This window comes from Aptenodytes forsteri, unplaced genomic scaffold, assembly GCF_000699145.1.
Source record: "Aptenodytes forsteri isolate BGI_AS27 unplaced genomic scaffold, ASM69914v1 Scaffold35, whole genome shotgun sequence".
In the NCBI taxonomy this organism is placed as follows: domain Eukaryota; kingdom Metazoa; phylum Chordata; class Aves; order Sphenisciformes; family Spheniscidae; genus Aptenodytes; species Aptenodytes forsteri.
Window position 1 is genome coordinate 424,618 of NW_008795334.1, and position 22,015 is coordinate 446,632.

Sequence of the window (22,015 nt, forward strand, 5' to 3'; positions counted from 1 at the left end):
ATCCTCTTCTGCTTATTGTTGTTAGCTCTTGTTAAACGCTGGCCATGATATTGACAGGCTGGGGGGGGAGGTTCTTCATATGCATCTGTTCAAAGATCAAATTTAGAATCTTATAAATAGCACTAAGCTCATCCCTGTTGAAGCCAGAGGATATTTTAGGTGTTCTCCAACATGTAAATGCAACAGACTGGAGTTTTCGTCAAATATCTTAAAAAGTAAGTAACCTTAACTCCAAATTCTTCCAGAAAATAAATTTATCTTTTCTGAACTCTATTATACAGATTGTAGCATACCTGGTTAAGTAATTATTTCGTTCCTTATAATGACAGCAAAGAATATTAAAGACTTACTGGAATTGAACTATTGGGGTAGAGATACCAACTAAAGTTTTTTAAAACATATTCCATGTAAAATCTTTTTTGAACAAATGCATAACTGGTGTGCAATTCCAAATAAAACCACAGTAAATAGCTTAGTAGAATTAATTTGCATTAATTCATATTTACAATGTAAAAATTATTTCTTTTCTAAATTTGGAAATCCTGCGTGATTGGTCAGCAGTTAAGAAAATAATATAAGAATAACTTCTAATTTGAATGCTCTAGGTAAATGAAGGAATTGGGTCCCCACAGATTAGTCTGATTATGGGATACAATTTAGAAACTTTAATATGCAGCATTTCAAGGTCTCTGATGAAATACTAACCTTTATAACTTTTACCTTACAAGGAGATTTGCAAAGATCTTTTCCATAAGCAGTGTGTCCCTGATAAATATAGAGAGAACTGTGAGAGTAACCGTGAGAGGAAAAGCATATTTTTGCCAATGCCATTTGGAAAGTTGGAAAAGAGGGCAAAAGTGAAGAAAACGGGAAATGTTAGGAGAGATGAATATCTTACATGAACATCTAAGTAAATCGGATATGGTTATGGTTATCAGTCAGGCTATGTAACTTCTCTGTGTGTTTTAAGAGTTTAACTACATAAATGCTAGTCAAGTGGTGAAACACATGCATACATCTATGCATTTACAGGCAAATCTTGCTCAGACCTTTGCCTAAATCACTGAAGAACTTTAGCTGGCAGGAGAGGGCTCAAGGGGATCTCATCAATGGATATAACCACCTGATGGGAGGGAGTAAAGATGACAAAGCCAGACTTTTCGAAACCCGATGGGGCACAGCCCTGAGCAGCCTGCTGTCGGTGACCCTGCTTTGGGCAGGGGGTTGGACCAGGCAGTCCCCAGAGGCGCCCTCCAGCCTCCAGTTTGGTGGTTTGGGGGCTCCCTGAACCGATGCACTGCTCTGAGCAGGTGTAATGTCTTTGCTGCCTGTGGCTCAGCATAAAGGTAACACTGAGGCGAAACAGGGTCGGCCCTTAATCTTGTGGGTACTCTTACTCAAGGCGTGGAATTACTTGTCTTGCTAGACCTGGCAATTTTGAAGCTGTTTTGTGGATTTATAGTTAGCCGTGTTAATAAGAAGCACCTAGACCAAATCTAAGAATTAATAAAATACCTTTGCAATTTAAAACACTCTATAATGCCAAAAGGTACATGATGTTTTACAGAACCAATGTGCTTCATTTCTTATGCTGCTTATATACAACCTACACAACCAGTCCTGCCTACGCACCAGATACGGGAAATGGGTCCAGTGTGTGCAAAATTCAGATAGTTACAAAAAGAGGAACGACCCCATCCTAGGTTAGTCACAATGTGGAAGGGAAAACAGACAAGTTGTTCCTTTCTTAGTCTATGAACTATGGGTCAGCAGGAATGAAAGACGTGTTTGAACGTGTTTTCTTTACTCTCCAATCATTCAGTATGCTGTCCTCTTCAAACTCGTGTAGCTAACCAGTGAGAACCTTCATCTGGTACTCCTAATATGCCAGTGTCCTGAAACAGAAATCACAAATTCTGTGAATATGTTTGTATTTGTCTGTTGTTTTATGATAGTAATATATAATATTGCAAAACATAAATAGCTGAAAATAGTAATTGTTTTTGAAACCCAAAATACTTCTTAAAAACATTAATTTCTAAGCATTCAGACATGGACACAGTTGTTGGGGTTTTTTTAAGTAGGAAAATGGATTGTTTAAAACAACAGTTTACTTGATATGTATCTTCTTTCAAAATGACTTACATTATTTTTGGTAACACTGACAAGGCAGGAAGTCTTGTATACCACTTGTAAATTAATGTACAGTAATTAACAGTAACAGAAGATTAATTTCTCTTGTTATGACAAAAGAAAGTAAAGAGTCCATTTTTGTCACTTCCAATTTATCATGAGTTTCTACAGAAAGATTCTCTTGAGTTTGTGGCTTTTGAGGTTTACCATTTTCATTTCAGTTTAGGACAGTTCAAAGTATAGAAATTGGCTTGTTCCAAAGGCTATTTTATTGATATTTACAATCATTTTTCCAACCAGAATGTCAAATTTCGAGCAGTTTCACTTCGACTTTTACCAGTCCAATTATACCATAGATGACCAGGAAGAAGGTTACAACAGTTATGGGTCTAATGAAAACCTCTGTGGAAGCAGAAAGTAAGTATGCTACAAAAAAAAAAAAAAAAAAAGATAAAAAAGTCAGTCTCAAAGCTCAAATGAAATTAATGACAAAAACCAGCAGGCAATTGCCAAAAAAGGATTGCATAATCAATACAGGGGAAGTTTTAGTGGAGAAATACAAGCCATAGCAGTAGAAAGACAGGAAGAAGCTTATTCTTTCATTTTTTTCTTCTATTTTTTAAACCTGTTGGTGACTTCTTCCCATGGAAGAGGGACACTGAGGGAAAGAAGTTCTGAGAGTTTCCCCTTAAGGAGATTTTGACACGACTGCAGTAGGAGGCTGGGTGTTGCTGCAGCTTCCCTGTTCAGCAGCTGATGGATCCTGCTGGCTTTGGGACTTGCAGGAGCAGGAAAGAGCTTCGAGAGACCATCTAGACTTTCCCCAAGGCAGAATTACTAATAATTGAACTTTTCTTTATAAAGGATTGGGTTTCATGCTACTTTTATACGTACAGATGTTACATGTTGTTTACCTAATTGTAAAATTGAGTGACTGAGCTTCATGTGGATTTTAGGGCACATGTTCCTAGAAATTCTTTAAGCTCCTTCTCATATTCAAGGAAAAAAAAAGAAATCTGAATATATGGCTCTTTCATTAGCATTATGGACATATCTGAGGAATGTCACTAGGCTGCTTGGTGGAAAAGTCAGCAGTGCCTAAATTTGTGGGTGCCCTCACAGCTCCTAAATTCCCTTTCCCCTCACTCCCAGCCTGGGGGCCTGCGCTGTGCCATTGCCTGAGCTGGATGGGCACAGAAGTGGGTGCGATGGGCTGCAGTGAAGGGAAGGGAAGGGAAGCAAAGCCATGGTCAGCAGCTTGGCATTCACTACACACGGCAGATACTGTGCCCAGAAAATTTCCAGGTTCCCCACATTGAAAATAGGTGAAAATTTAAACCATGGTACATGATGAGCAGCTCTAAGCTGTTGTGAAGTTGCTCATTGGAGTTACTTGTTTTGCTGTGATGTGCTTCTTGTCCCAGGAGCCAGATGGGAGAGCAACCTCCAGCCAGTGGTTTTGCCCCGTCGGAAATGCTTCTGTCCTCTCAGAGTTACACGGGTCAGATTTTGCAGCCAATGTACAGTCCCGACACTCTCTCTCATCTTAGTTACCCTGACGGATTTGATGAGGAACCTCCTTTGCTAGAAGGTAAAAATAAAACCACGGATGATGTGCGTGGTTCCTGGGGGTGCCTTTTGCTTTTCTTTGCCAGCTAGTGGCAGTCACTAGAGAAACTGCAGCAGAGCTGCCAAACCTGGCTGTGCCAGCTTCAGCCAACAGCCCCTGGCCCCCAAATCTACATTTTCTTGATTTTGCCATGGATTCATTCAGCCTTACGGCATATATAGCATATACTTTACTACCACTAGATGACAGCATAACAATAAGTTTTGCATTCACATTTCCAAATTTTTTTTCCCACTCTGTGTTTATCCTGCGTACGTATTGGAACATCTATAACTAATAAATACTGATAATAACCCTTTTTGCATATCTAGTAGTAAATTTAATAGTTTGAAGATGCTAAATAGGTTGTTTCAGTGGGAAAGAAATTGAGAAAGCTGCTTTCAGCTTCAATTAGTTGATAATTTAACTACACGAACAATATCATTCTTTATGATGATTGAATCATCCTAATACTACTGGCTGATTTTGTAGCTTACAAAATACTTGCGCTACATTAAAAAAAATCAAATAATTTGTTTGTGATTATTTCAGCATAATGTAAAAAGAACATATTCAGCCTGCTTTTGCATACTGGAAGGCAAGTGGATTTTTTGCTACTTAAAAGATACTCCTACTGCCTTAAAAACAGCAAGATCACTCTATTTGATATAGATAACTGCTAGATCTTTACCTCTCAGACCTCCAAGCGTTTAACTCCACAGGCAGCCCAACCTGTGAAAAGGATGTTGAAATACAACTGCTTCTGATCCTCAGGGCTCCAGAGATGTTCATATCTTTGTGCTAAATAAATCTGACCAAAGACACACAATTTAATACAGGACAACTTTATACAATGTTTTGGCTCAGCTCAAGGTGGTGGATTGGTGGACTAAGGTAAAGACTTGGCTTTCCAAACAGATCTAACACATTGTCAGTCTCAGTAATTCTGGCACCCAGTTCTGAACCTAACTTTTCCCTTGCTGGAGCATCTCGGGGAAGATGATTACTCTTGCAAGCTGAAGTGTTTCTGCAGAAGTTACAAGAGAAATCTTTGCCCCAGTAAAGTTAATGGCAGAATTCCCATTGACTTTAATGGGGAAGAATTTTGTTCTGTTTCTAGGGGTCCTCAGTAATTACTTTTTAAATGCAAAAAAAAGCTTATAAAGCACTGCACAAAGTAGTAGTAACTTGCCTTGAACGGAAGAATGTCATTTTTAAGTGCCTCTGGCAGTTCAGGCTTAAGACACATCTCTTGTCAGATTTGCCAGAATTAAAGCATATATCTCTGTCCGTGGTGTTCTAGAGTATCTTGAATTCTGCAGTTACTGCTAATTAGCATATTTTTCAACATCTAAGTTAGTGTGGCATTAGATATATGTGTTTTAAGTATAGGAAAAACAAATATTAACTCAAAAATGCTGAGGGCATTTTTTGGTTCACTGCCTAAAATTGGATTTAATAAATTAATATTCCAATTTAGAATCAGAGCTGACTTTCAAATGTACTGTGTATATAGCAGGGACAGCATGTTCCTACTACAGAATACGTCATCCTACAATATTATCTTCATTAAAGCGATTAATTTGTTTGCTTGTTTTGGGTTTTGTGGTGGCTAATGGGTTTCTGTAGAAGTGTTGTTTTCTTGTGAGCAATTAACAGTCCTGTAATTTCTCGTTGCAGAACTTGGGATCAATTTTGAGCATATATGGCAAAAAACATTAACAGTTCTAAATCCAATGAAGCCTGCGGATGGCAGCATTATGAATGAGACAGACCTTACCGGACCTATGGTTTTCTGTTTGGCCCTTGGAGCAACATTGCTGCTGGTAGGACGTGGCAGATATCTTGAGAGATTTCTTTTCTAACAAGTTAATGCTGAGGTGATAATGCATGCGAAGTTGCAGAAGATGTAGCATCGGCATAAAATGAGTCCTTTGCTGCCATTTGTTCTGAGATTATGTATTAAAAAGTCTCCTTGCTTTGAAAGTACCTGCATAAAGTTTTAATGTAATATAGATATAATACTGGTGAAGTGATGTATTAATTCCAGTGGAAATAAAAGACCACACCATTTTTTGGGGTGGGATTTAATACGAGCAAAGGACAGATCTGTGCTGTGTATTTCCTGGGGAGGCTCTGCACCCGAAGCATGGCAGTGTGCGCTAGGTAAGGACCTAACAAGGAGGTTCTAAAGGAGGGAATAAAAAAGCATAGCAGACCAGCCCAGTTCTTCTGACACTCTTTCTACTGTTTTGAAATTATCTTCTCTCAATGTTACTTTGGGAGTGCAAAGATATAAAAAAAATTACGTAACTAAAATAATTTGAAAAAGAAAGTGGAAACAGCCTCTTCCCTCCTGCCTCAAATTTGCAATACCTTCCTATAAATTTTGCTAGCGCTTTCTTAGTTTATATTCTTTTTCTACATCATCTGCTAAACAAAATATGGTAGCCTGTGTTTAACCTCTTTCCTCTTTATAAATATAGCTTTCCTATAGGAGGAAAGCTGAACAGGGATTGTACACTACTCCTAAATTCATCTATTTATCACTGACAACAGGGGCTTTCCAGTGCTGCTGAAGTACAGCTCTGATTGTCGGCAGCAATTTATCAGTCAGGGATAAGGTAGGACCATTTTGGGAAGGGCTTTACTGCTCTCGCAACTGAGGTGAGAGAAACGGGGCTCTAATTCTCCATTTCCTCTGTGATAAATAGTGCTGAATCAGAAGACTCTTACAAGTTCTTACTCAATTTGTCAGTGCAGTACCCTGAATGTGCAAACTGCAATATAAATGGCAAGTATTATTATTTATGTCCCTATAAAAATAAAAATCCTTTAAAAGGGTGGAAGCAGCAGGAGGAAAGGGAATAAAAGGAAAAGAAGGTGGGAAGCTAGAGAAGACAGGCTATTTTCCACCTAGAGAAGTAAAGGTATGAGAGGAATAAAAGGAGAAAGTGTTGAAACGATTATAATCAGGAAAATGGCAGGAAAGCTGAAAGAAAGAAAGAAAGAATGAAAAAAAATGGATGCTGTTGATTTTGGTCCCTGGATAGCCAATAATTATAATGACTATTAAACTACTACTATTATTGAAATAAAGTACTTTAATTACCATATTTATTCTAGGATATTAAGCGTTTTAAGTATCATTAGAGAAACAACTATTTTCAGTGCTCCAGTTTTAGGTCAGCAGAACTCCTCTGATACAATCTAGCGTTTTTGTGCCACAACTTCACAGCAATAGGTCTATGGGATTTCCATGGGCCATCTTATAAATTCAGGCTGCTCATTTTATCTCAGATGCATTTGAATACTAAAGTGGCTCTTCAGCTGTGTAAGCTATGATATCCTTCTGTACTTGAATAATTCTCTTCTAATAGCACCAGGAACATAATTTGGTTGAGAGCTTGTTTCCAAAAATAATTTATAAATTTTATTTAGTTTCAGCTTTTTAACTATGGAAAAATATGCAAAGATATTCTTCAAATGGTAGCAGTTCTTCCAGAGCACAGAGAAAAAGAGGAAAGGATTGTTAGCCTGGCAGCAGGACTTGATCTTCCTCATACTGGCATAAAACAGGGCAGCTCCATTGCAGATAGAGAAACAACAGCAGTGCGAAAGTTAGCAGAAGCCTGAGTCTCAGCTGCTTTGCATTTTACATAGTCATTCGTACGAAATCAGACTTCCCCATCCACTTAAACTAAGGATAGTAGTACCCACTCTAGGCAGATGCAAACAAGCGCACAAAGTCTGACTTTCTTCTAACCTTGTTCCTTCCGCAGGACAAATTTAGCTCTTTCCATTCATCAAAGCCTGCCAGACTAATCAAGCCTGATTCTGGTTTTGCTTACATCACTGTGAATTGAGAGTATTCCCGTGTGTGTGAGTCAATATATTTACATATGTTAAGAAAGACTAGAATTGGAACCAACATGTTCAGCTGGGTTTTTTTTCTCTCCCATTCTCCTGCACCACAAACCAAACATCTCACCAAGTGGAAATTTCAGTTAGCTGCTAGTGCTAGTGCTCCCTTCACCTCTGTCTCAGTAATTTCATAATATTAAACTAAGATGCTAAATAGTGCTGTGTGGAATAATTAAATACACTGAAACAAACAGTCTAAAAGCTTGTAGTTGTTGTTGCATCTGTTTGAGACAGAGCTTTTCTTAGTTGGTCTAGAGTAAAGGCTGCCCCAAACTGTTGCGGATGTTAAACTTACTACAAATCTTTAAGGACTGAAATTGTAATTGATAATAATCTGAGCTAGTATTGCTCTCCCACACTATCTCTAGCGATCATTAATTTTATTTGGTGAAGCAATTTTTCTTTATTATTTTATACTAGTAGTATGCAAATGCCAGCAAAGGACTCTGTACCTAAATAGGAAGACTTTCTTATGCTGTTGGTTCAGGAATAGAGTATTTCTTTACAGTGGAATGCACTGGCGGGGGAAAGGCCAACACTCGGGATGTTGTGAGGATATAGGCAACCTGGCTGTACCTGACCTAACCTTGAGGACTGGAACGAGAGGAGAGCTCAGCAATGATCCAGGTCAAGCTGAAAACAGGCTAACGGTGCTGATGTAGAGGCAGGTCTTACTAACTTTCTCATAAGCATGCACTGCTCTCCAACTGGAGCTGGTGACCTGTCAGAGTCTGCAACATTAGGACTTTCAGGTTGTGTCATCTCTAGCTTAGGCTCTCTCCACTGTGTTGCTTTATATCTGTCCAGCTCAAATACCGCTGGCATCCAGTGATCAGTTTCCACCCAAATGGATACAGGAGGCAGAGAAGCAGGGTCCTCAAAGACAGTTGGTTTCCCCCAGGTTTTATTAAAATGTATGGATGAGTAAAGTAGGAGATCTCACCTAACCATCGTGGAAGAGATACTTGTAAATATTGTAAACCATGAAAAAAGCTTCAATAATATTTCCACCTTATCCATCACAAGAGAATCCAATCATAAGCTAAAACATTATTAAGAAACTGGGACCCTCTATTAGTTTTCATTCTCATGTGGTTTATCATATGCAATATATAATGTGGACAATATATAGATGTGTGTATGCATAAACACACCTGTGTTTTAAGTATGTATATCGTAGAATCGTAGAATAGTTTGGGTTGGAAGGGGCCTCTAAAGGTCATCTAGTCCAACCCCCCTGCCGTGGGCAGGAACATCTGCAACTAGATCAGGTTGCTCAGAGCCCTGTCCAGCCTGACCTTGAATGTTTCCGGGGATGGGGCATCCACCACCTCTCTGGGCAACCTGTGCCAGTGTTCCACCACCCTCAGTGTAAAAAATCTCTTCCTTCTATCTAGGCTAAATCTACCCTCTTTTAGTTTAAAAACATTTCCCCTTGTCCTGTCGCAACAGGCCCTGTTAAAAAGTCTGTCCCCATCTTTTTTAGAAGCCCCCTTGAAGTACTGATAGGCTGCAAGAAGGTCTCCCCAAAGCCTTCTCCTCTCCAAGCTGAACAACCCCAACTCTCTCAGCCTTTCTTCATAGGAGAGGTGTTCCATCCCCCTGATCATTTTCGTGGCCCTCTTCTGGACCCGCTCCAACAGGTCCATGTCTTTCTTCTGCTGAGGGCTCCAGAGCTGGACGCAGTACTCCAGGTGGGGTCTCACCAGAGCAGAGTAGAGGGGCAGAGTCACCTCCCTCGACCTGCTGGCCACACTTCTTTTTCTCGGCAGGGCTGCTCTCAATCCCTTCATCCCCCAGCCTGTATTGATACCGGGGGTTGCCCCGACCCAGGTGCAGGACCTTGCACTTGGCCTTGTTAAACCTCATGAGGTTCACACGGGCCCACTTCTCGAGCTTGTCCAGGTCCCTCTGGATGCCATCCCATCCCTCTGGCATGTCGACTGCACCACTCAGCTTGGTGTCACTCGCAAACTTGTTGAGGGTGCACTCGGTCCCACTGTCTGTGTCATTGATGAAGATATTAAACAGTACCGGTCCCAATATGGACCCCTGCGGGACACCACTCATCACCAACCTCCATCTGGACATCGAGCCGTTGACCATTACCATATACCATATACCATATACGTATTGTTATGTGTTAGGAAGGTGATGCATTGTGGCCCTTCATTTGGGAAGTTTATTCCATTATCCTGAGTTAAGGGTTGAGTCCCAGGATTGAGCTTTCTCCTTCACAAATGCACGTTATCTTTAGGATACAAAGTTCCAACACAAAGCAAACAAAACCATCTTCATCCCAACCACTGTTTATTTCTGATGTACAAATGTTTATTTCTGACATACAGATGTGAAAATGACAGTATTGCATAGCCGACATTCAGTATTTCATTTGTTAGAAGCTGGAATAGAGAGAAAATATTTAACAGTCTTTTGTGAGTGTTCATTTTTGGGAGTGAACAATGGCCTCATGCCTGGAGGTGATCCTTCAAAATGATTGTGGAGATGAAGAAATCGGTGGTGCTGTGGCCACTGTTGCCTGTTGTACTAGCTTTGTGTATAAATTAGAAAACATTAGGCTCCAGGCTGTCAGGCTGGCACCTTTCACAAGCACTAAATTCACACAAAGGAATAAAACCTGGAAGAAAAAAACACCCGGGGAATTTTTCATTTGTTGGAACAAAAAAAGAACACAAGCTGACAGTTACTACTAAGCTTTATGTTGAAATGAACATGCTGTATTGATCTAACCACAGAGATGTGTCTTTCTCGTGATAATCAAGGGGAAGAATGGACACATTCACCCTGAAAACCAGCATACTTTCAGCAAAATTTTACTTATTTTTTGCAGGCCTGCTTAAAGCTGGAGGTTTGTAGTAAAATGTGAAGCATATCAAGTAAGTGGGGTCATCATTTTACTTAGGACACTTTTCCACAGCCCCATGCACACCTATTGGAAAGATTTTTCCTGACACTAAAATGTGCTTTCCATAATTTCTTCTCAGTTTGTTCCCAGTTAGACCTTCCCAAGTCTTCCCAACCAATTCTTGTCCTGTTCAGAGCCCAATGACAATAAGACTGAGAATCAGCCATATAACTTTAAATTAGCGACAAGCACATTCTCACAATTGTACCTTGGAATTTTTTGATACAAAAATCACCCAAAAGTATCAGCTGTGGCTTACAATTGAACTGATGTAGGTGAAGCAGAGAGAGAGTGTCAACAAGAAAAAGTAACAAACCTAGTGCTTGCCTTCTGTCTTCTCCCACCACTTTGCAATCGCTTGCTCACTTCTGATGCTTCATGCTTACTCATATTTATTCCAGGCAGGAAAAGTTCATTTCGGCTATGTGTATGGCCTGAGTGCCATTGGGTGCCTTGCTATGCATGCCCTCCTGAACCTGATGAGCGTCCCAGGAGTCTCGCACGGCTGCGTTGCAAGTGTCTTGGGCTATTGCCTGCTGCCCATGGTGATCTTGTCCTCTTCTGCAGTCGTCTTCTCGCTACAGTAAGTACCAGTCTGTGGCAACAGGAATCATACAGAGGACAGTAAGTCAGAAGGCAGCTGTTATGCAAAACATTTTGTAAATGGTTATGTAGTGAATTTTGGCTTCCGAAACTGTGAAGAAAAATACTATTTTGTTTGTGTGTGTAGGTGGATATGGACAAAACTGGACTGGTTTTGAGAGGGGTGATATATATTCATTTTAATATGGGTCCTTAATTCCAGTGTTTCCCACTTGGACCGAGAGTGCCTTTGATTTTTGCAGCAGCCTCGGATGTGATTTTTGTTTTGCAGAAGCAACAGTGGCCAAACTCAGGTATCAATTTTAAAAGCGACTGCCGGACTTTGGTTTTATATAGCTGGTTCTCCTGTTCCTTTTTTGTTCATAGTATCAGGCTCCCATCCTTATGCTTCCTTTCCTTCTGTAGACCAGCTTCTGTGTGACAGAGTGAAATAAGCAACCCTTAATGATTTGGAGCATTAGAACAAGTGTTTAAGATGTAGTGGAGTCGTATACTCTGAGGTATAGATGTGGTGTAATTGCAAACCTGAAAATAACTGAAAACTTTGAAAAAACAAATGTGTGGTGGCATATATATCTGTGCGTGTGGGGGGGGGTGTTCGGTAATATGCCTATGAATAGGAAACTTGTCTGCAAGCCTCTCCTTCCTCCTCATTCGGTAAGCCTTTTGAGATACAGACTGTGTTTACCTCCCTGTTCACATACAGCAAAGTACAAGGAAGCTCCAGGTCTTGCCTGAAAGCCTTGAGCAGTACTTTTATCCCTCGTTAACACGTTATTAATAATGGTTCCCCTCCTTAGTCTTTGTTGTTCACTCACATTTTTAACTCTCCAATCTGCAATGTACGGAACTTGGCAGCTGATGAATAAGAAAGTGCCCCTGTTTGTTTTCTTTGGAAAAGCAGCGATTTTATATGTGTATATATTATTTTTTAAGGAAATTATATAGTGGAATGAAGATTTTGGCACAATCCTTGTTGCGTGTTTCTGTGGAGCTATGATGGGTTAACCTGACCATATTCCATGTATTAAAGTGTTTCTGAGCTGTCCTTGATGAGATGAACAGTAGTGACACTGAAGAAGCCGTTTATTCTCTGTTCTCCTACACTTCCCATATTTTCTTGATTAGCCTGTTTAATAATCCACCCTAATAAAAGGTGCAGATACATAATCGTAGGACAGATGGGGCGAACTCCAAACCAGCTGTTACAACTGTGCAGGGTACTGTTGTCTGTACAAGGAATCCCCAAGCACACGCTGCACATTTGTAAAATGCTGCGAATTTACAGAAAGCACATCTTTTGAAAATCTATAAATACTATACTGTGATAGCCTTTACAAAATTAAACCATTATTCTGAAATGAATTGATAACGTTAAGTGCCTATCTACAGGATTCTGCAGCCCTTTCTCATTCACTATATGAAACTGCTTGAACACAGCAAGTACCAAGGTTAACTATTATGAACACGCTATGAAATTAAGTGGCAACTTTTAAATCCAACATACATTTCATTATTTTTAATTTTAAAAAGTATTTAAAATGGCAAAGGAAAGACAGCAATACATTCATGATTTTTTAAAATATTTGTAAAAATGTTATTTCTGTCTATTTCAAAGTGTAAAGAACTAACTTCAATGTTTGTTTTCACAGAAAAGATACCTAAAATAATGCACCCATCTATTGCAAAGATACATACTAATCCAACAATTTTCGATTTTCATTATTAGCTGTTTCACTGTAACTGAATAAAGCATAATATGGAATGTTTTGGGCACTGAATAGTACCAAAGAGAAAACCAGTTCTCTTATGCAAATGTGCACGGAACCAGATTTGTTTGTGCCCATCTATGCTGATATCACGTCTGAGCCCAAGTTGATTAGGTCTCCTTTTGGGGAGAAACTTCAGCAGACTTTTGTCCTGGAAAAAACCACAATTCTTTACTATCAAATCCCTGAACAGAGTGGTTAAGCCATGTCCTTGACTAAACAGTGAAGGAAATGAGAGTAAGAGTGGAGAAAGGAATTCTTAGACCCAACTGATGCAAAGGACCCATTTGGTGACCGCATCTGCAGGTTGTGAGAGAGAGGAGTGGAGAGGGTCCACTGATGTCTGTCCCCCCAGCTCAATCTCATGCCAGTACACCCCCAGTCCTCTTGGTCACTGTGAGCATGACGTCTGCCTTTTGCCCCTTTCCCGTGCTTGAGGATTTGGCCCTCATGGACATGCCAGACAGAAGCTCTCTGCTAAAGCTAAACCATTCCTTTTGGCAGTAACATGCTGTTAGATCAAGGACTGAATTTATAAGTGCACAGAAGTATTTCTTGGCTCCAATATGATTTTATGTTACCTTTCCATCCTGCTCACTGCCAGTCGTGGAACAAACCATGAGAGGCCATTGGACTTCAGTGCAAGGCAGAACAGCCGCAGCTCTAAATTGTACTGCCTTGTGATAGCCCCCTAAAGAGTCATTATGCTAGCTGAGAATTGTCATCACACAGTATGTTCCTGTTACGTCCCATCCCTCTGCCAGCATGGGTACCTGCTCAAAGAGCCATCCATACCAGCTCTGAATTTCTGGCTAGCTGTTCAAGTGAGCATCTTAGCATTTCCACTTGGAGCAGAGGCCAGGAGCTTGGTTCACAGAGCCCAGTGTAATTTCCCTGAATGCCACTGTATAGGTTTAAAGAACACTTAAGCTGAGGATATTAAACCACATAGTCTTTAATGTTTTCTTTTTAACGGGTTGAAGTCGCAATGCGGTGCTGAGTCACCTTAAAATCAATTCTCTCCTTCCTCCCCCAAAGTCCCAAGAGCTGACAACACCAAGTACCTTACTGGCCTGGAGACTGGACTGCCAAGAAATGAACTATTTTATGTGATGTGATTGCATTAAATAAGTCAATTAAATAAGGAGAGCTTAGTGGAGATTATTTCTGATAAATGGACCTAAGTAAGTATATGTAGTCTGTTTCTCACTTCTGGTTCTGTTTTGCTGATACTTTGGAAAAGTGGGGCACCAGGAAGTCCTTTAGCAAGTGGCAGAGGTTCATTCATTCTCCATGTCCTTGTGACTGACACAGTGAAAGTGTGTGATGTAGCCAACCTCATTATGTACTTCAGCAGCGTATTACGCACATGATCTCATGCATTTTACAGAAGGAGGCTGCAAATACAGAGTGCAAATAGAGCATATGTGAAACATTATTTATTGGCAAGATTTTGTTCCTACAAGGTTTAATAGTGAGCTCTCCGTAATATGCAGGAATATTTCAGTGGGTTTTTGACCATAGTCCCATAATCATCAGTTCTCCAGGCCACCCTGCGCCTGAGAGGTGGCAGAATATAACTTCAGAAGGGCCCAGCTGTCACCAAGGGGCAGTGTGGAAAGCCACCGTCCTTTCAGTGTGCAGAGAAGGATGCCAGGATGTTTTTCCTCAGTGGTTCTTTTCCCAGCCCTTACTTTCTAGTCAGTGTGCACCCTTTTTTAAAAGACCAGTTGAGCTTTCTTCTGGGAGGCAGTCAACACCTTTCTGCATGGTCAGCTGCAGTGTAATTCTTTAAGAGCCTCACTGAGAGTCCAAGGCACACTTAAAACCTGTGCCATGTGTTACAAAAATGCAGCCTCTCCAGGTCATCAGGCTGCCTGATGGAAGATTAGGTCTGTAGTGTCATTTTAGATCCTAACAACTTCTACAGGATGATTTTGGCTGCAATAGGATCTTTGCTAGCTTTAAAATTAAACTTCAGCTGCTGCCTCTGCTGGAGCCCCGAAGATTTATTTGGAAATGCACTTGTCCTTTTAGCAGTACTACTGATGAAGCTGCTGCTTTTATCCATGATAAATCCATATCCATGATACCTTTTGTTTCCTGTTACTATTTTAATTTGTTTCTCAGGCTTGACTTTCATTATGTCAGTCAGTCCTTGGTTCTTCCAGTGGCTGTTACCTTATCAATAACAAGTTGCTAGACATGAACTTGAGTTTGAGAAGATTTAATGCTACACTTACTAACGAGTGGATTCTGTCGTGTTTCCTTTGTTTTTTCTCCTAGGGGAATCCTGGGAACTTTGTTAGCTCTGCTTATTATTGGATGGTGCAGTTTGTCAGCCTCCAAAATTTTTACCTCTGCATTGGCTATGGAAGGACAGCAGCTTCTCATTGCCTACCCGTGCGCTTTACTCTATGGACTTTTTGCACTTCTAACGGTTTTCTGAGATGTATTTTCTGTTAGCCTTATTACAGTCTGTTTATGGTTGCTGGAGGGGCAAGGGGTTATTTACTTATTTTTAGATTGCCTAGAGTTGCATTATGTTCCATTAAAAAATTAAATTTATAACATTTACTTTTTATTTCCCTAATGGCTGATAATGAAATAAAAAATCAAGCTAACAGGTAGATGACTGCAATAATGGTGTTTTGAAAGTCTTACAGCTTTACGAAAAACATTTGTATTGAGAAGGTAGTAAAAGTGGTTATTTACTTATTTTTAGATTGCCTAGAGTTGCATTATGTTCCATTAACAAAATTAGATTATATGACTTACCTTTTATTTGCCTAATGGCTGATAATGAAATAAAAAATCAAGCTAACAGGTAGATGACTGCAATAATGGTGTTTTGAAAGTCTTACAGCTTTACGAAAAACATTTGTATTGAGAAGGTAGTAAAAGTGAAAAAATATGAAATAAATGGTAATTTTAAAAAAAATTTTCTGAGTGTTAATATATAATACATATACTAGAGAGTAACTGGAAAGCAATAATGTAAATATTTAATAGACCTAGTAAATCAAGTGAAAATACAAATTTATTTGTTTCAAAAAAAACCAGCTTGCCATCTTACATGATTACTAATTAATACCCAGAATTTATGTGTGTGGGTTTGGGGTTTTTTTAACAGAAGAGTGAGTGGCCCTGCTTTGTGATGTTGAAGAATTGTCCAAGAACAGGTTGCTACAACAGAGGGAGGGAACTAGGAATGTCATCTTGTTTGGCTGGTGTTTTTTTTTTAAGAGGTGTTGCTGTCCAAAACACTATTGTACTGTTTGTAATGTGCAGTAATGTTATATTTTAAAATTGCCACTAAACCACCGCCTGCTGTCACTGCAGAAAAGATGATGTCATAGACAAGTCAAATTACTTATGGGGAAAATGAACACCTTGAAATTTTGCCACAATATTTACAAAGCAAATGCCAATCTAATTATAGTTTTATGTTTATTTTTTCAGCATTTATAACTTTTTTCTTTTTTTCACTGAGGTGCGTCTTCATCATTTTGAATGTTAACTTCTTCATTTCAATAACTTCCCTTGCTTTACTGTTTAGTCATGTGGATTTCCTTTTACCTGTTCCCAAGGGATTTCCAGCAAGCGGTATGCATTGGTGCTGTGCTCCCAATATGGTGTTCTTCAGGGGTCTCTATGCTGCCTGTGAGGATTTAAATCTCTTAGCCATCCTTCTTCGACTTCTTTTAAGCAAGGTTCCTCATTTTTACATAGCTCTCCTTTCTGAAGGTCAGCACGGCCATGGTGATGCTTTTGACCCTGTTATTCCTGTGCGCTTCCTGAATCTAAAAATATTATGGTCACTATTATAAGCAGTTACTTCCTCGAAAATAAATGTTATTTTGGTCTAAGATCAGTTCAAAACATGTATATTCGGTAATATACTCTTGTTCTGCCTCTCTGGACAGGCCTTCCCAACACCACCTAGCTTTCCTGTATTGTCTCTTGTCTGGGCCATTGTATTTCACTCCCTCACATCATTCCATGAAAGTTTAAATACAAGCCTGGCAAGCTGTTACTTTCAACTTACCAAAGAGAGGATTATAAAATAATCGTAATGAGTAATAGTAATGAGTCACAAACTGATTTTTAATTCATGCTTCCCACCCCGAAGAGTTAAAAAAATCACAAGACTTAAACCTAACTTCAAAGCAAAAGGGGAAAAAAACCTGCACGGTTTTGGAGGGTGAAAGTTTCTAATTAGTCTTTGGTTTCTTGATTTTCATAGCATGCACATGAACGTTCAATTCTGAATGTGCATTCACACACAAAAATGGGCACTTATTTAGCTCCTTTCTGTTATTTCAAATGGTGATATCAGTGTTGGACACAGGCAGTATAGGAGAGGTATAGGAGACAAAGTGCTTGCCTGTCTTCCACTGCACTTCTTGTGTGCCAGATGTACTCAAGGTCACCCTCAGAAACGAGCTTGCAGCATTCTGCTGTAGTCTAAACATTTTACTGTTCTATTGCAACAAAATGCAGGCGAGAATGGAAGTGAACATACTCCGAGTGAGAGGAGACCATAGTGTGGGTCAGAGTACAGAATGACGATAAAGTGGTTATCTGAACAGCAGCATCTGACAACATGTCAGGTTGCATCCAGAGACCTGCTCTCCTTGGCAAGCCAAGGGCCACATTTGTAGTACCAAGTTTCCACTATTTATCAAAAATCATCTTGCCACACGTCACCTCTAAAAGGTTATAATACAGGCCTTGAATAGTTTAACTGTTGGTAAACCGAATTGAGGATTGAAAGCTGCTGACACATTGAATTGGACACATGCCATGCTTCCTGGTGAAATAGCTCCATTAGCAAAGGGTAATATTTTTCCATTTTTTAGCATGGAAGCCACAGAAAGCTTATATACAAAAGCAGTGAAACTGACTTTTTCATGACTGCATTGTTTATGTCATTTGAGAATGAGACATGACAGCTCTGTCTTGTCTTAGACTTCTCTTGCCACCACATTTATTTCAGGTCCTTGCTAAACAGCCATCTTCACATGTTGGCTTTTTTTGTCCACTGAAAGATCTTAAGTGAATTTTGCAGTAATGTTGAATTACTGACCTTTATTCATATCAATAATGGGTATAAGTGAAGCAAGAATTCAATAAATTGTGTCTGGTTTAAATGTCCTTTTCCTCCCTTACTGTCAGGAGCATACTTAGCGGTCAGGCTGTTGTGGGCTTGTTTATGCCTGGTAGCCAAAAAAATAAAAATAAATATATATGATATACATATACATATGTAAAAATAAAAATATACATATATATGATGGGTTGCAAGACACTGGGGCGGCAACAAGTTCTGGGCAGTACATCACCACTTTCTGAGGGCACAACATTAGCAATCTGGTGACCCAGCCTGGGAGCTGATACATATCCTTTCAAAGAAATCAGCAGTTGCAGCATCTGATAAGCCTTATGGAGAATCACTGCACATAATGGCAAAGCTCACAGTGACATGATGCATTTGGTGGTTAATGTATTTTCTGACAGACAACAAAAGGCTACTGGATCAGCCAGTAGTGGGTTACTGCAGCATAATGGCTACAAAAATAAACTGGATAATTAATGTTAACCTGCCTAGATCATTGTAATATGAAATTGATCTCTACCTGTGTTGGCATTACTTATGGATATGTTCCTTTTCAAAATCTTCTCTCTGTCAAAATTTGCCCTTCACCGATTCATTTAGCCTCTTGCATGTTTATTCTAAGTAAACTGCAATGGCACTGTTAGAAGTACCAATTTTGTAGCTGTAGGCCATGACTTGTCTGCTTAAACAGTCTCACCTCCTCAGTGCTCCTGATGGTGCATTCTTAGGTCAGAGCATGCACAAGGGTTGTGTTTTAGTTGTGTTTGCCAAGTGATTTTGAAAGAATAACATCTGAGACAATGCCAATATGTTTGCTGTGATTACCAAGCACATTTATTAGACTTATGGTCTCATCATTAGCTTAAAAATGCCTAGTGACCTTGGTGCTGCATCACTGAACTAGATGAACGATGCAATTCACAGTGATCTGCATACAGTTGCATAATAAAGACCTTGGCCAACACATACCCTCTGCTATGGTAGCATTTTAGTTACAACTGCAAAAAAAGAATCATTACCCTTCTTTTGCCATGATATTAAGTGCAGCGGTAATGAGTGAAAAGAGGTCACAGAAACACCAAACATGCATAATTGTAAACGTAACAGACCACATGGGAAGCCACCACTTTGCAGAGAACAAGGGGTAGATTTTCAAAGGGACAAAGGCCAGTCCTATCAAAAGCCACTGAGATCTGAGCTCAGGTGTGTATTTCGGTGATTTTCCTGACAGCCTCTTGACAAGCACTCCTGAGCAATCAAAGTGCAGCGAGCCACCAGGCTACCACAGGCAGTCTCCCAGGGGACTAATGACCCACATATAATTCTGGGTAGAGACAGCTGTAGCAATCAAGCATAAGAAGCTATCCCAATGCATGGATGCAAAATGTGATCCCTGGCGACAACATTGTTCCTTTGTTTTATTCTAGTTTATTTAACCTCCATCTCTGGACATTGAGTGGCTGCAGGTTGTCTAGCTCAAGTGCTAACTGCTCCTTATCTCAGCTCTAAATGTACGATATGGAGTTTGACTGGGCTCCGGCTTTGCTCTTCACTAGTAGATTGTTGGTTGCTCTCGTTTCTGACCTTTAGCCCTTCTCCTGACTATGCTCCTTAGCCAATACTTCTTCTTGTTCCTGATTTTTGGTTTCCCGGTTTCTGGTTCCAAGTTCACAGTTTTAGTCATAATCTTAACCATTTAACAGTCTGCATCCTTGTTGTATTTAACCACGACACTTTGATACTCCACTGACCTTGTAGAAAATAAAACACACAGAGGAAGAAGGAGTGCTAGTGTACAATGTGAAAATATTTCTGAAATAAAATCCTGTCAGCACTTGGCCGTCATTAGTCCTTTTGGTCTACAGCTGACTGTGAAATTAACTGCGGTTAGGATTATACGTCATCTAAACAGTAGAGTTGAGAGAGAAACCTCTAATACGTTTTATGAGTAAAAGTAGTATTTTTAATGCAAATACCTTGTTGAAACCCCAAATACGATCAGGACCTTAGGAGTGATACAACTGCATATCTCAATGAAAAGGCTCCAGAAAAGAATACCCTAACATTTGAAGAGGCATAAAGTGATGCACTAGATTTTATCTCTCCATTGTAGAACAGTATGATATTCATGCATTACTGTTCAATCGCTCTTCTGAATTGCTAACTGAATGGAGGAAGTACACTGTTGATGCACTGCAGAATGTGAAACAGTTTAGGCAGTTACTCCTTGTGAAAAGTAGTAATGGCACTTGGCTCTTCAGAAGAAGTAGGCGTGATAATGTGATCCACTTTAAAGTGCACTTGTGCATTTTGCTTGGTGAGTCAATTTGCTGGAGGAAGATGATACTAAATGACACTAATAACCACAAAAAGGATGAGTGCAGCATAAATTTGCTTATATTTCAGACATTGTGCACATGGTGCATAGAGATCTGCAGAGTGTTGCAGAGTAGCAGCACTGCGATATATCTCACCTGCATAATGAGTACTGCTGAATAACTGTTGGCACTGCATAGGAAACCCTTTGACTGAGATATGAGCATACCTAATGCTTCCTGCCTTGTAAAAAGGACCACTTCTTAAAAGAGAAATTCACCCTGGAGACACGTGAATTTCTGAGGACAGATACTGAGGTGATATGTTTAACGGAGAACTTTGCAGTTTGCTTCACCACCATTGCTGCCTATATACTTGTATATTCTCTTTCCAGCGCACCAGTCTGATTATTGATTGGGTCCTGCTGCAAAGGAGGAGGCTCAGATCAGTTGCTAAGGTCGGTTGCCAAGAGTACCCTGAAGTGCGGCAAGGATCTCCGCGTAAGTGTCCACCAGAGCCACAACCTGTGTTCGGTGAATAATGTAGAGGTATTTTTGCTAAGATAGATCACACCTATGTTGCTGATGTCTCTCTCCCTGTTGCTCTTGGCCAGAAGATATATGTATGCACAGCAGTTCAGCTCCTGTGCTATGGCTATAGCTTACCAAAAGCTATGGTCCCCAGATGACCACAGCCCTTACAGGTCCTTCATCTGGTTCCACCAGCTGAAATATTACATGTGTGTTACATCATCAAGCAGAATGAAAGACATTTTCCTATTTCAGACTAATTAAAACTGAACTTTCTAACTATTGTAGCAGCTGAATAATCATAGATTCATAAAAAATCAGTGTAGAAAAGAACACTGAGAGGCCATTTAGTCCATCCTCTGCCTCAAAGAAGGATTGACATAATTTCTGACACGATGATATGACAGGGTGACTTTCCTTTAAAACTTTAATCTTTCTCTCAGTAGATCTTTCAAGTGACTATGCTGAAGATCTGCGCCTTTCTTTTAATGGTAGGTGGCATATACTGGACAGTTATGGTTGTTTTGTGTGTGTATATATATACACATATATATATATATGTACGTACTGGTAGGGGTGTTAAAGGTACACTAACAATAGACTGTTGGTTATCTGGTTTTGAGTCATTAAGTTACAACAGAGACGATGATGCAAATCAGACTGCTAGAGGACACATACAGAGTCTAGTTTCAGATTTCACATACATGCTGCTGATTGCTGGAAACTCAAAGGCCATACCAGGGAAAGAGTCACTCTATGCATGCCCGGTTTCTCACATTATTTGCTTAAAAATATAGTTCTGGTCACTGTCCGAAAAAGGATGCTGAGCTCGATGGGGCTTTGGTCTGACCAAAGACCGTAATTCTTATGTTTATAATTATTATCCTCATCCTCATGATTATTATGTAGTGCCTAATGACTAATCAAGAATGATACCTAGGCAAGGTACAAGCAGAGAACAGTGCCTCTTTCCCAGAACAGCTTATGCTGGTAAAATATGACTGCTGTAGCAGTACACAATTGATGGCAACATTGCATTAAAACATTGCAAAGCTTTCCCTCTCTATAGCCTGACTGGTGCACCAC

At 39.8% G+C, this 22,015-nt stretch overlaps 1 protein-coding gene and 1 long non-coding RNA gene across 5 annotated transcripts; both read left to right on the top strand.

Annotated features, from left to right (window-relative positions):
• The first annotated feature begins 124 nt into the window (after positions 1-124).
• YIPF7 (Yip1 domain family member 7) lies at positions 125-21,685 on the top strand. 4 transcript variants are annotated; one of them, XM_009280123.2, is made up of 6 exons: positions 125-215; positions 2,434-2,550; positions 3,558-3,724; positions 5,423-5,568; positions 20,794-20,899; positions 21,373-21,685. In XM_009280123.2, exons 1-6 carry the CDS (start codon positions 178-180, stop codon positions 21,501-21,503), a joined length of 705 nt encoding a protein of 234 aa, XP_009278398.1. In that variant the 5' UTR covers positions 125-177; the 3' UTR covers positions 21,504-21,685. The 4 variants fall into 4 exon arrangements, with proteins under 4 accessions (XP_009278398.1, XP_009278400.1, XP_009278397.1 ...); XM_009280125.2 differs by lacking the exon at positions 21,373-21,685 and adding an exon at positions 10,994-11,175 and having other exon boundaries at positions 20,794-20,863; XM_009280122.1 differs by lacking the exons at positions 20,794-20,899; positions 21,373-21,685 and adding exons at positions 10,994-11,175; positions 15,251-15,518.
• LOC103899623 lies at positions 15,560-15,896 on the top strand. Its single transcript, XR_657618.1, has 2 exons — positions 15,560-15,658; positions 15,859-15,896. It is a non-coding gene; the product is annotated as an uncharacterized LOC103899623 (long non-coding RNA).
• Positions 21,686-22,015: the final 330 nt, after the last annotated feature.